General features: G+C 47.7%; 1 protein-coding gene across 1 annotated transcript in view; it reads right to left on the bottom strand.

Annotated features, from left to right (window-relative positions):
* The window catches only part of CIMIP2A (ciliary microtubule inner protein 2A), a 65333-nt gene that overhangs the window by 18926 nt on the left and 29251 nt on the right, over positions 1 to 17156 (bottom strand). Inside the window, exons 5-6 of the mRNA XM_090023050.1 lie at positions 15573 to 15690; positions 981 to 1075 (exon numbers count right to left, since the gene is read on the bottom strand). Coding sequence (XP_089879176.1) covers positions 981 to 1075; positions 15573 to 15690 — 213 coding nt within the window. The remainder of the gene's footprint in view (positions 1 to 980; positions 1076 to 15572; positions 15691 to 17156) is intronic.

The raw sequence follows: 17156 nt of genomic DNA, 5'->3' as shown, positions 1-17156 counted from the left end.
GTGGGGTTGTGCTGGACTCCTCCCAGCGTACAGGTCCCCAGATCTGCGCTTGGGATGACAGGAGGCTGTCATCTGGGACTGGCGGTGGGAGCAGCCTGCGTCCAGGGCCAGGAAGACTGGTGCTGCCGCTAGCCCCAGGCAGCAGTAGCAGCTTCCTGTCATCCTGCATGCAGATCTTGGGGCCTGCACCCCTGGGAGGAGTCCGGCAGTGCTGGGAGGGCAGGTTGAGCTCTGTGGGGCTGGCGGACCACTCAGAGTGCAGCCCTGGCTCTCCCCGCCTCCCGCAGCCAGGCTGCACTCCAAGCAGCTCCGCCAGTCCCATGAAGCTCAGCCTGGAGGAGGGAGGTGAGGAGAGCCAGAGCTCTGCTCCGAGTGGCTCCGCCAGCCCCACGGAGCTCAGCCCAGCAGCAGGAGGCAAAGTACAGCTGCCTCCCACCACCAGGCTACTTCAAAACGCATTTCATTTTGAAGCTGTTTCAAAGCCTTCTGCTTCATTTTGATTTCGTTGCTTTGAGCTCAAAATATACCAAAACAGCTTTGAAAAGAAAAACTCATCAAAATTTCACACAGCCCTACAAAACAGTAGAAGCAGCCCTCTGCCTCTTTAAGAGGGCAAACCTTCCATTCTAGGGCCAGTATACCTCCCAGCATGGCTCTTTGTGAGCTCATTGGGCCTAAGTCTTCTTGCAGGTAGCAAAGCCAGAAGACCCAGTGCAGCAAGCAGGGCTAGCCTGACTTGCCAGCTCAAGCCCCAGGTTTATATGCACCCAGGCCCCTGCCTACATCCTGCCAGGTGACTGCCAAGGCTGGCTGCTAATTACTTAATTATCCCAGTTGCCCCAGTAACCAGCAGCTGCTGTCTCCTGCCTAGCCTACAGTGCTCTCTTGCTGGGCTGTTTCTCTTAACAGAGAGCTCTCTGTTACAGATGGGTCACTAACTAAGTCAGTTTACTGAAATACTGGTTGTGGACATGACTTACCTGATTTATGTCAAATTCATTCATGGCCTCTTCAACTCCCTTGAGGTAGTTAACACCCATAACCCAGGTGAAGCGGGGAATGAATCCAGTGTAACCTTTACGTGAGGATAAAAGAAAATAATTCCTTCTTAGGAACACATCTATGGAGGGCAATGGGTATCCAGCAAATATACAACCTGGAGAGTCTGGGAGGTGCCATTTTAATAGCTTGTTATAAGTAAGGTCAGATGCTTTAAACCTTAATTTTAATCAGATATTTGCAAAGTGGTTACTTTGAAATCTTTTTTTTCTTTTTTTTTTCTTTTTTTTACCACCCCAGGGAAATTACTATGAATTAAATGGATCTTTTTGTTCATACATGGGTTCTATGTGATATGAATAAAAACACTATTTTCTTACAACCAAAAGATCTACCATGGCTTTTCACAGTGTAATACACAGTCAAATATGAGAAAGAAGGGGGATTCAAACTCACTTTTAGGAATGATTCTGTGTAAGTGGTTTGGACCCAGCTGAAGCACTGATACCAAAGATCCTCAGCTATATGCTGCTAGGAAACATGTAGGAAGTCTTGAGTCTCTACTGAGGGATTGATTCATATAGATACAGGAGCTGATGAGCCCGTCTGGGGCTCTCAACACCTCTGGCAGTGATCACAGGGCACACGGGGGCAGGCAGAGATCCGGGATGGCACAGCCCAGCCCAGAACTTTTCTTATATGAGAGTACCAGCCTCAGAGGGGGGCAACACTGGCCCTGGCACTGGCCTATGCCACATTTCCCCACCAGGATGCAGGACCCAGATCAAGGACTTGACGGTTAATCCTGTCAAATGTACACTTGCTCAAAAAGAGACCCACTATTTGGGCTTCCAAGTAGGGCAAGGAAAGATAAGGCACCTAATTGGAAAACAAAATAGAGGCTTTAAGAGACTATAAACAGCCTGTAACAACCCCCCCGCCCCTCCAACAAAACAGTCAGATCCTTTGTTGGACTTGCAAATTATTATCATGAGTTCATCCGTCATTTCTCAGAAATAGTGGCACCTCTAACGGCCTTGACTAAGTCCTATGTGTCCTGCAAGATCAAATGGAACTCGGTGACTCAGGGCGCAGTTGAGCAAATAAAGCAAGCTCTATGCCAAAAACCAACCTTACACATGCCAAACTTTGACCAAACCTTTATTTTACAGATAGACATATCAGGTGTGACCCTAGGGGCCACATTAATTCAGGAAAAGAAGGGAACTGAGCACTCGATTGCATACATTAGTTGTACATTTTTAGAATATGAACAGAAGTATTCTATAATAGAGTGGGTGTGCTTAGCAATTAAATGGGTGGTAGACCTTTTCTGCTACTACCTGTTGGGAAGATTATTTGTTCTGGTCATGGACCACATTCTGCACAAGTGGCTCCAGTTGGCAAAGACAGAAAATGTACATATCACTAGATGGGCACTGGCTCTATCACCTTTCTGTTTTACAGTGCAACACCAGCCTGGCAAGAAAAACATTGTGGCTGACTTTCTATCATACAAAGATGAGGAGGAAACAAAGTCAGGCACAAAAGTGCATGGGTCAAAAGGCACTAAGTGCATCCACCAACTTAAGGGGGCGGGGATCTGTAGCAGTAACCCATCCAAGCCCCATATTTACTGGGGTAATGAACACTGGTTTGTTCCATGGGTGGCAGGTTTGCAGCCAGCCCAGTGGGAAAGCAGTGAGCCTGAGGGCCACCAGACCATCCTGCTGTTCCCCTGACCCCAGATCAGGATGAGTGGCCAGCAGGAAGCAAGCTTGCCACTGATCCTTTCTCCACAGCTGAAGCCTGAGTCCCATGTGACCATGAAGCCTGGCCAGCTAGGCAGGCAGGTGGCATTGGAAAACAGCACTACCTAGGGCCCAGGAGCTATGGATACAGGAGCTGACAAGCCTATCTGGGGCTCTCAACACCTGGCAGTGAGTGTATGGCACATAGGGGCAGGCAGAGATCCAGGTTGGCCAAGGCCATCCCAGAACTTTTATACAAGAGTACCAGCCTCAAAGGAGGGGGGAACACTGGCCCTGGCACTGGCTTATGCCATTTTCCCACCAGAATGCAGGACCCAGATCAAGGACCAAAAAACCAGCAAGTCACCAACTCTGTAGGAGGAACACTGACTGTCCCCCAAAGGTCAGACACCCCACAAACCCACATTAGGGTTTGTGGTACTGGTGGCCGCAGAGTATCCAAAGGGCAAAGCCCAAGATGGGCCAGCCCACTCAGGCTTAGGGGAGGATAATTCTGAAGAGCCCACTCATTTGGGAAAGGCAACCGAGGTGCACCATTGGGCCAACAAGAAGCCTGAAGCAGGCACAAACTGTATCACCTGAGTTATAGTTATGTATTTGGTTGTCTCTGTTGCAGACGTGTATCTAACAAATGAAGCTGGATACCTAATAAGACCAGATGCCCAGGCTGATCACTGAGAACACCTGAGTGAAAAGGGGTGGGGTGTAAGGGAGATGGAGCCCCACAGAAGACTCACAACCATTGGGACCCACATCAACAAAACACAGGATATCAGGTACCACCTCCTAACACCTTCTTTTAGTAACACTAAGTCATAGAGATAAGGGAGAAGTAGACACCCATGAAGTGGGCAGCACCTGGGGCTTACCCCAGTGGGGCTACTTGGCCAGGGTCCCTCTACAGAAACACTTAACATTTATCAGTGTTCAAGAATCACTTCCCCACAAGCCTGCATTTCTCCATTCAAAGGAGATCCATGAGTTTTCTGTGAAAATTATATCTACTGAAACTCACCGGGTATAATCAAAGAAGTCACCAGCAGCTCACAAAAAAATATATTTTTCACCCCTGGGAAGCTGCTCCACCCCTAGCCGTGGGGGAGTCACAGATGTGATACATGCTGTTCCTGTTATGCTGAATGACATCATTGCAATTTCAAGAGTCATGTAAGATGTGTGCCATCAGAAATTCAAGAGCATACAGGTAGTTAGCCATGTCGATCTGAAGTCAGTCAGAAATATTTACCCTGCCATCAGAAATTTAAGCCATCTGCAAAGATGTTACAGGATAGTATACCTCCAATCGCCACAAACACTGTCGCTGATCTGAATCAAATTTTAGTCTGTGGAACATTCTAGGGCTATGTGAAGCTTTGGTCGTTGATTCTATTTGGAGTCCTGATTCAGTGGCCAAATCTCCAAATCTGAATCGAATCAGGAAACCCTTTAATCTCTCTGAATTGAATCAGAAACCTCTGAATCAATTCAGAGAGATTTGGAAAGATTTGGTGATTAGGACACAGACATAGCTTTAAATGTTTTTTCTACATACCTTAAGGTAGCAGGCAGCTCATGACTGCTGCAATGATGGGGTGGATGGAGTGTGCTCAGCAGCAGACCCGGAAGTGGACCAGAAGCACTTCTGGTCCATTTCTGGGTCCTCCAGGGAGCGTGCTGGGGGGGACCCCCATGCCCTCCCAACTCAGCAACTGGTGCCTCCTGGGTCTGGGGGACACCTGCGGTCACCCTGCAGCCAATTACCAAGCTGGGGGAGCATGGGGGGTCCCCCCAGAGTGCTCCCTGGAAGACCCAGAACTTCTGGGTTTGCCAAGCATGTGGGGGACTCGAGCCATGCCTGGAACCTCAAGGTAGGTAGAAAAAACATTTAAAGCTGTGTCTATGTCTGAACTGCTGATTCTCTGAATCAGCATCAAATCTTCAGATTTGGATTTGGCTGAATCAAATTGGGGACAGTGATCTGAATCAACTAATTGAATCACTGTCCCCGATTCGGGCCGAATCCAAATCTGAATTAAATAGGGCCTGTTTTGCACACCCCTAGAACATTCACAGATGTCTATAATAATAGTGTAAAAATACTGTCCCTACGAAAAAGTACCTACATTATAATGATGCTCCAAGTGTTTCATGTTTCATGGAAATAGACTCTGGACCTGAGTTTTCCTTAATTTCAGAAGAGACATACAAACTGCTGCGGTCTCAAGATGATCTGCTTATTGTCATTTGCAAAGCAAGACTTGTGTACTACAATAAACACACAGTTGACTTAATGTTATATCAGCATCCACTATGGGAAAGATTAAGGGGTCCCCTACTTCATAATTGCTAAAGGATAGCAAGCAAGTGTCACAGGCCAGCAAGGTGATGCTCCTTTAAAGGCAGAAGCTGCCTACCTGGAGACCCATGTGAGGGAGACAGAGCTCTGCAGCTGCAGGTTGCCGGCGCAGCAGGCTAAGGAGGAAATTAGCTAGCACCTGCACAGTCAGCTGACCGGAAGGAGGCAGAGCCTTGGGCACATAAATAGCCCCAGGGCTAGAGCTGCCAAGAATTAGTTCTCTGGCACCCACCAGGGGAAGTGGCTTCTGCATTAAAGAGCTACCTGGAGATGTTTGGGGGCCTGACCTGCTGCCTCTAAAATTAATAAGGCTTTAGGAGCTCATAAGGTACCTAGAAATCAGAGGCACACAAGGGAGAAGTTTGCCTTCTTAAAGGGGAAGTGTGGCCTCCATTGTTATTGTTATGTTGTAGCCCAGGGGCTTGTATTTCTGTTGTCATTTGCACCAGTGGACCAGGATGAGGCTAATAGGGAAGGAGGCGGCCTCATTCTGGCACTCTATTGTGTAGAGGCCCAGTACCAGAGGGGTGCAAGCTGCAGAGGGTCAGAGAGCACAGCGCTAGAAGGGCGCCACAACAGGGGTATGCAGACCCCAGTGCTGGAGGGACACAGCAACAGGGCCTAGTGGCAATAGGAGGCAGAGTTCAACCAAGGCCACATCAGAGGGCCAATATTTATATATCACCTATGAGGTGTGATAAAGGGGAGGTTTTGGAGCCACACACCTAGCCCATAAGGTTTAGGGTGTCCTGTGGGGCACCAACTTGGAGTGGGACTCAGCAAGGGATCCAAGAACGTCCAGAGTTTAGTGGGGTCAACAGGACCATGGCCACACAAATTCATGGGCAGCCTCCCTATTTGCTATCTTAACCAACAAGACATAGAAGGCACCTGCAGGGTGAAGCTGGCCCTGTCATGGAGCCCTAGGGGCATCACAGCCATCCCTGGGGACCCCACACTGTGACAGCAAACTTACTAGGTAAGGAACAGTTCAAAACATTGGACACTAAGTTAATAGGAGTACACAGCATTGCAACAGACATCACACAAGGTGTCTCAGAGATTCAGATCAAGCCTTGTTGTATTCCAGTCACCTTCTGTCCAAAGACTGATGTAGTGATCAATCATCTTGTAGAACAAGTTGTCCTAAAAGCAGTAGTAAATCCATCCCGGTTCACTCCTATTGTACCCATCACAAAGCCAAAGGTGCCGGTAAGAGGGAGCCAGAGACTCCCTGTTACTTTAAGGGTGGAACAGCTGCACAGTGTCTTGGGTGAAGGGAGCTGCCTGCCAGGGGCTGTGAAAGACCAGTCATGGGGAATTAATAGGTTACAAGTGCCTTCTGCAGCACAAGTGGCCAAGCAATAGGACAATATGACAAGGCCTGCCTAAGCAGCACAGCAATAGTACAATAGATCAGAGCCCAGTTTAGGTAAGAGAGGAACAGCCACAGAAGTTAGGTCTGCCAGTAAACCTAATGGAAAATATCTACAGCTGACCTAAGAAGGCACATGACCCAAAGAAGTAGGGCTTAGGAAATATATTACCTCTGGGAGAGCCTGGGGATCAGTTTGGGGCTGTGGGCCATCAGGGAAGGAGCTCTATACTGAGAGGACTATGGTGGAGGGACTGACTGGAATCTGCCTGTTCTTGGGACTAAAAAAGAAATTAACTGAAGGCTGGTAAAGATCCCAGTTTTGGTATGCAGCCAAGGTGAGAGCTGGAGTGAAGCAAGGGCGACATGGCCACCTGGAGGCATCACAGACCCTTCTGAGGCCCTAGACCTGCTACAGTGCCATTCAAGTATGTACTGACTACAAGTGTACAATAAACAAAGCACTAGAGAAACATTCATCTCAGATTACTGATGTAAACCAGCTCCTTGACCCCTCCCCCCAGTTGTCTTTCCTGATTGGTGCAGGGGGCTGGACCCAATGATCTTCCAAGGTCCCTTCTGGCCTTACAATCTATGAATCTATCTCTGGGGGGTGCGTGCATGCGTGTGTGTGTGTGTCTGTGTACATGTGTGTCTGCGCACGCACATGTGTGTCTGTCTGCTTTTGTGTCTGTCCCCTGCCTGCCCATCAGCAGCAAGCACATGGCATCATGTGGCTCTTGGGACAGCGGCAGCAGGATGCAGAGTCCAGCCTGCTACAGCAGCAGCCTCCACCCCATGTACAGATCTAGGGGGCACATGCCCCCCAGACCTCTGCCAGGGTGCATGTAGTGGCAGGAGCTGCCCCCCAGATGAGCTGTTCTCATGACTCTGTCCTGCACTCCCTCCTTCACCACGGCAGCCTCAATCTGCACCCCCGCTTCAAAAAAAAGAAAAAATATAAAGGGGTACATGAGCTGAAACTCTGAGGCAGAAGTACACTTGTTAAAAAAGGTTGAAAACCGCTGCCCTAGATTTGAATAAGCAGAAACTGCAACTATTCCTAGGGTTGTTTAATTTCTACAATTCCTTTTTAAAAGACAAAACTACAGTTGCTGAGTGTGACAGGAGTATCAATATCGGAGCCTTTCTGGGAGTTGCTCCGCCCTCCTGTAATGGACTAACCACCTGCTTACTTTCCTGCCACGCCTTGATCTTACTTGATTAGAAGATGGTTGTAATCAGCGGGAGGCTGCCCATTTTTCCGTGCCCCGGTGACAGGGGGCACTACCTGCGGCTCCTTTTCCTCTCCTACACCGCAGCCCAAGCTTCGCAGATGGAGTTGACGTGGTTTGACCTGGGCCTTATGTTCTGGCCCTCCTCTTTACTCCTGGGGCTCCTCACTGCCCCCTCTCTCACTCGCTCTGGGGCTCCTCGCTTCTCCCTTCTCTCTTGGGGCTTCTTGTTGCCCTTTCTCTCTCTGGGGCACCTTGCTGCCCCCTCTCCTGGGACTCCTCACTGCCCCCTTCTCTCTTGGGGCTCCTCGCTGCCCCCTCCTCTCTTGGGGTTCCTCGCTGCCCCCTCTTTCTCTCGGGGCTCCTTGCCACCCCCCTTCACTCTGGGGCTTCTCACTGCCCCCTAGCTCCGGGGATGGGGCCAATGCGCCCCCAAAGCTGCGCCCTCTCTGGCGCCAGGAGACTCCACGCTACCGTGGAGCTCCTACGAGGCCTCCTCCACCCCTAATAGCTTCGCCCGGTCCTCTGGTCAAAACAGTAAACATAAAACCCTGTACAAAGCCCTGGGCTACAACATAAAAACTAGACCGTCCAGTCAAACAAAATTTACTCCCTACTAGAGAGTGAGGGAGCGGGGGGGAAGGAGGGCTCCCCAACCCCAGCAGCGACCGGGGGATGCTCTCACTGCCAGAGTCCTCCCCTCTGTCTGTCTAAGCTTAGTCCCTACTCCCACGGCTGCTGGAGAGGGACTGCCCTCCTGGCCTCCTACCTGGGGTTAAGAAGGGATAAGCCCTGCCCCTTCCTGTCAGCTGGTTTTATCAGTTGTCCTGGCAACCAGCACCTGTGCAGCCCTGGTGACTGGCAGCTGAGCCTCCCCTTTTCTGCCACTAGGGGTCTCCCCAGAGCAGTCTCCGCTCTCAGGCACAGGGCACCTGAGTGCACTGCGACACTGAGCCTTTGTATCATCTACCGGACAAGGATGCAACATGAAAATGGACTAAATGTCATGACAAGGCCTTCAATGATGTGAGGCAGTTTCATTCAACAGTCTGCTAGCCCATTAGGACATGAAAAAGACACTTTTACTTACCTGCGATGCTCTACCATGTGGAGTTGGGGCTAGGGAATCAAACAAGTATTTATTTGGGTTTGGTTCAGATGCATTCAGTCCGTTCAGGTTTAGTTCTGGTTCAAGCCCCCCAAAAGAAAAATAAATAAATAAACTCCAGTGCTCCAGTTAGCAGTTTGAACTGGTTCAAATCAGATTTTTGTTCATGTATAGCATAGAAGAAATTTGTTTGAGCAAACTAAAACGTCTTCTGCTTTGTCATATTGGACCTCTGTGCTGATAGAACATTTTCAAGCTTTAAATGTGTTCTATCTCCACTTGTGTTGCTGGAAGTGCCATGACAAATTTTGCCAGTTGATATAGTTCAGACATGGCATTTTTCTGAAGTTGCCAGTATTTTAATATATCTTCCTTCTTACTGAGACATGGCTCATGTGAACAAAACTATCTTTCTGGGAGGTTTCTTTTGTTCAGATCTCTTTTTCTCTCTGGATATTTCACAAGCTTGAATAAGAGAGTCCAATTCAACTTCTGGTCTTTCACTTTCAGACATGCATTTCTTAGATTCTATATAATGGACTTCGACTACTTCTGAATGAAGCATTTCCCTTTCTGTCTATATATTGGTTAAATTAAATGTTGCCTTAATTTTCCCTTCTTCTGACAGAAGGATTTGATATCTGGAATCAAGGCATATACATGACAGAAATATATCATTTCAAGCCAACTTTTTTCTCACTTTTTCATGGAAGCCAGTAAGGACTAAGATACAGGGAATGAGACTTCTGCAGTTTCCAGCTGGCATTTTAACCAAGCACCACAAGTTATCCACTGTTAGCTGTTCATACTGAAGAATCTTTGCTGTTACTTTAGCAAGCTTTATGTTTTCAATGGCGTTCCATTTTGCTTCTGTCAGATGAAGCTCATGACTTGAGGTGGCCATGTCCTGCCAGAAATCCTTGAGCTCAATTATGTCATAAGTTGAATGCCATCTGGTAAGACAATCTGTGAGTGGGTGTTTTGACTTTAATTTCTTAATTAGTACCAATATTGTTGGGCTTCTTAATATTTTACATACACACTGAGCTTTCTGAATTATTTTAGAGATTATATTGTTCCTTCAGTGAATCTTCAACTGCATGCTGCAGAGTATGGGCAGAACAGTGAATTCCACTCAATTTTGCACCAATAGTCTCAGCAGATGTATTAAATCCATCTTTTTCAACCATCTGGGTCAAGTTACTATAATCCCCCAGCTCCTGGCATTCCTTGCAACATGGTCAGCAACAACTGATGTACCTCCTCAGGGCATGGGTCTTCAGAGAGACAAAGTCCTGCCCATCCTGCTAAAATTCTCCCTCTAATGACCTGCTCTGGAATGTGACTGTGTCTTTGTTACATAGCAGCCTGGTGACGCCCCTCTTGGCAATTTCTTTGAGGGTGACAGCAGCAATACTGCTTACCACTTTATTGGGGCAGGTCAGGAGATGAAAGGTATGGGTAATGAGTACAATGTCACAGAGGTAACAGCATGTTACTCCATGTACAACCGCAGGTTAAAGTCCTGAAGAATCACAGAATCATAGAAAATGAGAATTGGAAGGGAACTCAGGAGGTCATCAAAGTCAATCCCCTGCTCAAAACAGGACCATCCCCAACTAGATCATCCCAGCCAAAGCTTTGTCTAGCCAGGTCTTACCCCCCAAGATGGAGCTTCCGCCACCTCTCTGGGTAACCTGTTCCAGTATTTTACTACCCTCCTAGTGAGAAAATTCTTCCTAATATCTAACTTAAATTTCCCTTGCTGCAACTTGAGACCACCGCTCCTTGGTCTGTCATCTGCTACCACTAAGAACAGTCTAGCTCTATCCTCTTTCAAACCCTCCTTCAGGTAGTTAAAGGCTGCTATTAAATCCCCCCTCAGTCTTCTCTTCTCTAGACTAAATAAATCCAGTTCCCTTAGCCTGTCCTCATAAGTCACGTTTCCCAGCCCAGTCACCATGTTTATTGCCCTCCACTGGACTCTCTCCAATTTGTCCACATCCTTTACGTAGTGGGGATGGTGCAGGGCCCAAAACTGAATGTAGTTCTCCAGATGTGGCCTCACCAGTGCTGAATAATCACTTCCCTTGACCTAGCAGCAACACATCTACCAATGCAGTCCAGTATGCCATTTGTCTTCTTGGCAACAAGGGCACACTGCTGGCTCATTTTCAGCTTATTGTCCACTGTAACCCCCAGGTCCTTTTATGCAGAGCTGCTGCCCAGCCAGTCAGCCTCCAGCCTATACTGGTGCATGTAATTGTTCTGCCTAAGTGCAGGACCTTACGCTTGTCCTCGTTGAACATCATGAGATTCCTTTTGGCCCAATCCTCCAATTTGTCAAGGTTACTCTGAATCCTAGCCCTATCATCCAGCCCTACCCTGCAGCTACTACTACCGAGGAATCTAAGAACTACTGAGGAATCCCCAGTTGAAGACCTGCTTGGATTGGCTTCCACACAGACCTGGTAGCTGCAAGCCAAGTAGAACAAGAAATCCAGTTCTTTGTGAAACAGGCTACTTCACTTGTACGGACTTTCAAACCAAGTGATCCTGTTTGTGTCTGAAACCAGGCAACCAAACCACAGCAGATGCCTACAACTGTCCTTAAAGCTACAAAACCAGTGTCAGACAAGACCAAGACTCCAGATGGGAAGACACTTTGCAGATGATATGCCTACAAGATGTGAGACCGAGTCCCAGATCTACCAATCCAGGGGACATTATACTGCTAGTTCTTGAGTCCAACAGCTGTTTTGCCAGACACCTCAAATCCTCTACCTGCTAAAATGACTCGTGAGGAGCTGAAAGAGCCTGCTGCCAATTCCAGTAAACTGACTCCTACCTCTGAATTGGGTTATCCAAGACAATTCACCATCCTTCCCAAGTACTTAAAGGATTACCTTATCTAGGGGGAGGGGTGTTCTGTACTGAGTATTACATATGTTAAGCACTCCTATCAGTAGGTGGCACTATTTCACATGGTGTTTCCTACCTGCCGCTTTGGTTGGAAGCTTTAAATTAAGCCTTCTGTGAAAATAATAAGAGATAGTTGCCCTGTTACTTTCTGTCTGTCCCCACTGGGACCAAGAAACCCTGCAATAGGCCAAAGTGACCATAAAGAGGAAGGTCTCAGACTTCCCAGCACAGCAGGACATCCACTACCCTTGCCTCTTCTTTGCCACTCCTTTTGAAGCTGGCCTCCTGAGCAGTCATGCAAGATGGGGATGGTGACAGGCTTGCAGGTATTTCAAGGGCTATATGTATGGTAGTAGGAGTCTTTGGATCCCAGGCTTTGGGGCAGTCCTGGTCCCCAGCAGTCAGACCTGGCAGGATCAGCAGAGAGGCCGATCTCTGAAAATACTGGCAGAACTCTAACAGGAACTGTTAAGAAACTGGGATGTGGGCAGTCTTGCCTGGTGTTTAGACACCAGAAAAACAGGTGCAATCTAGATTGGTATTCCAGAGAGCTGGAGGTACAGAGGAGTCTAGTGTCAGAATTAGACTTGGGAGTTGTAGCCATAGCCAAAGCCAAAATAGGCCAAGGTCAGAAGCCAGAGCCAGAGACAAGGTAAGCTGAAGGTTAACCAAAATCAGGAGCCAAAAGCCAGAGGCAAAGGTCAAACCAGAATCAAGAGCCAAAAACCAAAGTTGGGGAATGCCAAGGGTATTGGCAGATTCAGAAGCCAAAGTAAGATCCAGGAGTCAGAACCAGAAAACCAACAAAGAAGATTGTGGGGTTAAGGAGTTAACCCAGGGCAAACCTTGATTTTCCTTGGGACAAGCAGTGGGACAGCAGGGAGAAATTTGGGACTCTGGGAATATCCCACAGATAGGTTTGTGACACCAAGACAGGAATAAAATGCCACCACTGTCTATCTCATGACAACTTCATGCTCTCCTCTTGAAATTCACTGAATTTCCCTTTGAATTGCTTTAAGGTGGTTACATGTATCACCACAGCATCTAAATAAGCTTTTGAATGGCCTTCACTTACTTCAAGTGTTAGTGAATTGTAGACTTTTCAACTACCTTACAAAGACTTCCTTAGGGAAAAGGTGCTGCCCAGACAGCACCCCAAGTTCAGCCCAAAGCCAGTTCAGACTTATACCTAAATGAATCACTTACCTTATTTCTTTCCTTTCCCTGGCTACACTGAATGATGAAAAGAAGAAAATTTACTCCCTGGATATATCCAGACATTTATTCTGTTACCTCTAAAAGGACCAAGCCATTTCAATTATCTTCTTTTCTCTTTCAGCCCATATTTAGCCTTTCAACAGGCCAAGAAACCTTGTTAAAGAGAACTTCTAAATGGACTAAGCAATGATTTCTACCAGCCATTGGTGCTAAGTAGGTGGGGGCCCAAGGTCCCTGACCCCCTCAGAAAGAGACATAGGGTGACCACCCATCCCTAATTAGGCGGGGCAGTTCCAAAATGGGAACATCAAGTCCCATCCCAGGCTGCATGACTCCAGGACAGCATTAGTCCCAGATTCATGCAGGTATCTGGGTTTTCTGTTAACCATGGAAAACCAGAGGAAATGATGGGTTTCCCCTTGCAGGTTGGCAGAGTTTCAGCCTGCAAGGGGCTGCAAGGAGCAGGACGCAAGGGGGTACCACATGCATGTGTGCGTGCACGCACATGCACATGGTCAGGAATACAACCTCAGGCAGTGGTTGACAGCAGCTTCCCCAACTGCCTGCAGTTAAGCTGGGGGAGGAGTGGTGGTACAGATTGAGGCCTCCACAGTGAGGGAGTGGGGCATGGGCTGGGCCTGGGGGCACTGCCCAATCAAGGCTCTGCATGGGGTCCAGGACCAGGGCAGGGAGCAGCAAAGAGCCATAGGTGATTCATCCAGGGGACAGGGCATCTCACTGCTGCTGTGCACACTCCCAAGAAGAGGGGCATGGAGGGGCACATGCCCCCTCAGATTTGTGCACAGAACAGGGATGGATGCAGCCATGGAGCTCCCTGCCCTGCTGGCCCTCCCCTGGGAGCCTGTGCCAGCCACGCTGCCATGACAAACCATCCCCTGCCTGCCCAGCAGCAGTGGGGGTGTTGGTGTGGTGTGCCTCCCACTGCTGCCAAATGGGTTGGGGGTGCCTCACCATGGTGATGCAGCTAGTGCAGGACTCCTGGGGGGGGAGGACAGTAGGGCAGCTCGCCCCAGGGCCACAGCGGCCAGCTCGCATCCACCCCTGCCCTGTCACAGACTTCACTCAGTTCGGTTCTAGCCATGCCACCATGTGTGGGGGGAGGCAGGTGACGTCCTCTTAGGTCCCCCTCGGCAAAAATAAAAGTTGGCACGCATGCTACCAGCAGACACCTGGCTGACATCCCTTTCTTTGTGAACGCTTAAGTGCAGACCACCAGGGCAGAGGGTGCACTTATCAGATGCTTCAGAACTATTCCAATCCATGAAATCTGTAAGGCTGAATACCCAATAACTTTCCACATTTGCCAGCAGTACTTCAATCAGTGTTTGATTCAGTTGATGCTTCTCATCCTCTAGCCTTTTGAGGTAATATTTTCTGCCAGTAACCCGCAGTGAAAGCTGACACACTCAAGAGTCTGGTTTGTTTAACGTAGCAAAATGAGCCCACTTTGTGGTCTGTACTCTTTTCTTCCTTGCTAGGGCTTATTAATCATAACTGTTTCTTCTATTTTTATATCTTTACTGCGCTTTTGCTTTTGCACAGGAGCAAGAGAAGACACAGGGCACATAAACAGCCCTTATAGCTACTCAAATATTTCAATTTTCTTATGCATGAGGCACATGCATATCTACAGTGGAATTCACAGTGATTACAGTATCTTGAAGTATCATAGTCACTGTAGTGTAGGCTAAATAACCATTCTCTATCTGTAATCAAGTTGAAACTACTGGCAAAACTACAGTATTTACCCAGATCCAAGATGACTCTGAATTTACTTATAAAGTATCCATGTATAGAATCTAATTACTGGGAGGGGGGTGTCACCTGAAATTCATTCCCCCTGCCTTCCTCCACTTCTGCAGTGGGGCAATCAGTGGCAGAGGGTCAGGTGGTAGGTGAGTGAAATGGCCTGATATCTGCCCCTGCTGCCAGCTCCACCAACCTCTGCCTCTAGGCCTGCCCCTCTACCACCACCTCTGCCCCCACTCTGCAGCCTATGCCCCTTTGGCACATTTGCTCCAGCCCCAGCCCAGCCATGCAGTAGTGGCAGTGCCCAGGATGAGGTTGAAGCAACCATGTGTTCTGTGCCCCAGGTTGGAGCAGGGCCAGAGCTGGGGCTGGAGCCAAAGGGTAAGCAGTGTTAGCATCAGCTGGGGGAGTGGCAGAGGAGACAGGAGTAGGGAAGAGGCTGGGAGGGGAGGGGAGGGGGACAGTGGAGGCAGGGGGGTAGCAGCAGCTGTGGCTCTGACTCTGACCCTGACCCAACCTCAACCCTAGACCAGAGTCTGAGCTGCAGCAGCTCCCTGACCTCCGACTTGTACTCAAATGCAAGTCAAGAGGCTCCCCCCATGTTAAAATTTGGGTGAGAGGGAGATGGGACTCATCTTGGATTCAAGTAAATATGGTAAGCTTTTCAGAAGCAAGAGAGAATGAAGACCCAGTTCAGAACCATAGAATCATAGAGAAGTGGACTGGAAGGGACCTCCAGAGGTCATCTAATCCTTTTAAGATTATATGGCCTCATATTGCTAGGGTTAATTCTGCACATGACGTTGGTCTCTACCTGAAATAGCTTTCCGTTGGATCAGGTTGGGCACATCCAGCTGTGGGAGCTGAGAGTATCTGCTTACATCCACGGCTTCAGTCACTGCAGGCAGAGCCACTGCCTCAATTCTGATGGGCTAAAAACCAAAGCAAAAAGTATAGTAAGCACTATTTAAATTTGTCTCCTTCCCGACTGCTTTCCTTCCTTGCTGTGGCTTATTAATCGCAACTGCTGTTTTGTCTTTACTGCATTTAAATAACAAGGCCTAATCTGATACCCACTGGTTGAGTTACTAATAATGCTACAGCAGATGAGAAAAATAGGTCTATCTTTTTATATTTTTTATCACGAGTGTTCTCCTCAGAGCAGATATGGTGGTATCTGAGACCTTGACTGTACATTACAGCTGTTTTGGTGTGCTTGGGAACATTGCTGGTCTTGTGGGGATATGTATGGTGGTCTATGGGTTTTTTTGCATATGGCAGTTTGTAGGGTGCCATCCTGAATGTGGACTATGCTATGTACAAAGTTGATGGTAGAACAGAAGAATTCTAGAAGAAGTTTGATCAAGGAGTGAGAGTTGTTAAACCAGTGGTTAAAGTCAATAAGTGAGGCCAGGTGTTCAGTTCAAATGGTGAAAAAGATCATTTGTGTAATGCAGGTTTGATACTGCAGTTTTCTGGAAATGATTTTTTTTTTTTTTTTTGGCCCATAGCTGTGCCCGTGGTTTGGAGGAAGTGTTGATTGTTGAAAGTGAAGTTGTGAGTGAGGATGATTTTTTTCAACATGCTGTTGCATGTATTATATGCTCCATGTTCTTGTAGGTATTTCAAGCAGGCAGCTGTGGTTTCATGGTGTTGGATGATAGTGTACAGGCTGGTGATAGGTGATATCCATGGTTGCAAATATGGCCTTCTCAGGAGTGGTTCATGTTCTGGATTCTGTTGAGGAAGTCTTGTGGTGTCTTGGAGAAACCACTTGTCATGAAAAGAACAAGTTTTCTGGGTAGTTTTTATGAATCCTGATAGCTCTTCAATGAAAGTATCATAGTTGAATATGATAGGTGTGCCAGGGTTACCTTTTTTTGGATTTTTGGGAGCATATGAAAAGTTCCTGGAATAGGAGAGTTAAGGATAAGTGGAAATAGTTTTTTCTGAAGCTGGGATGGGAAGGATATAATATTTTCCAGTCCCAGAGCAAATGTTGGTATGGGGTCCTCCCTAAGTTCTTTAATACTACATATACCCCTGGTGGTCCTCTATGACTCTACTCTGGAACCAATTAGAAGAATCATCAAACAGCTACAACTTATACTTAACAAAGATCAAACCTTGAGAGAAATATTCCCAGCGCCTCTTGCTCCCGGCTTTCAAAAAACCTCCAAACTTTGCCCAAATCGTCACCTGAAGCAAACTGCCTACTGCTCAACAGACATTAATAATAGGTGGTTAATCTGTCAACACATCCCCACTGCTACTACAATTACCACTTCCCACAACAAGCCTATTGGAATCTACAGAATCCAAAATGTGAAATATCTGATCCAATGTACCAAATGCCTTCCTGGTAACTATGCAACTGAAACTAAATAGCTACTCATGA

Source organism: Crocodylus siamensis, chromosome 11, assembly GCF_052110815.1.
Source record: "Crocodylus siamensis isolate JL-2025a chromosome 11, ASM5211081v1, whole genome shotgun sequence".
NCBI classification, from domain to species: Eukaryota; Metazoa; Chordata; order Crocodylia; family Crocodylidae; genus Crocodylus; species Crocodylus siamensis.
Note: the sequence above shows the minus strand (reverse complement) of the source record. Positions and strands in the feature narration are given on the sequence as shown.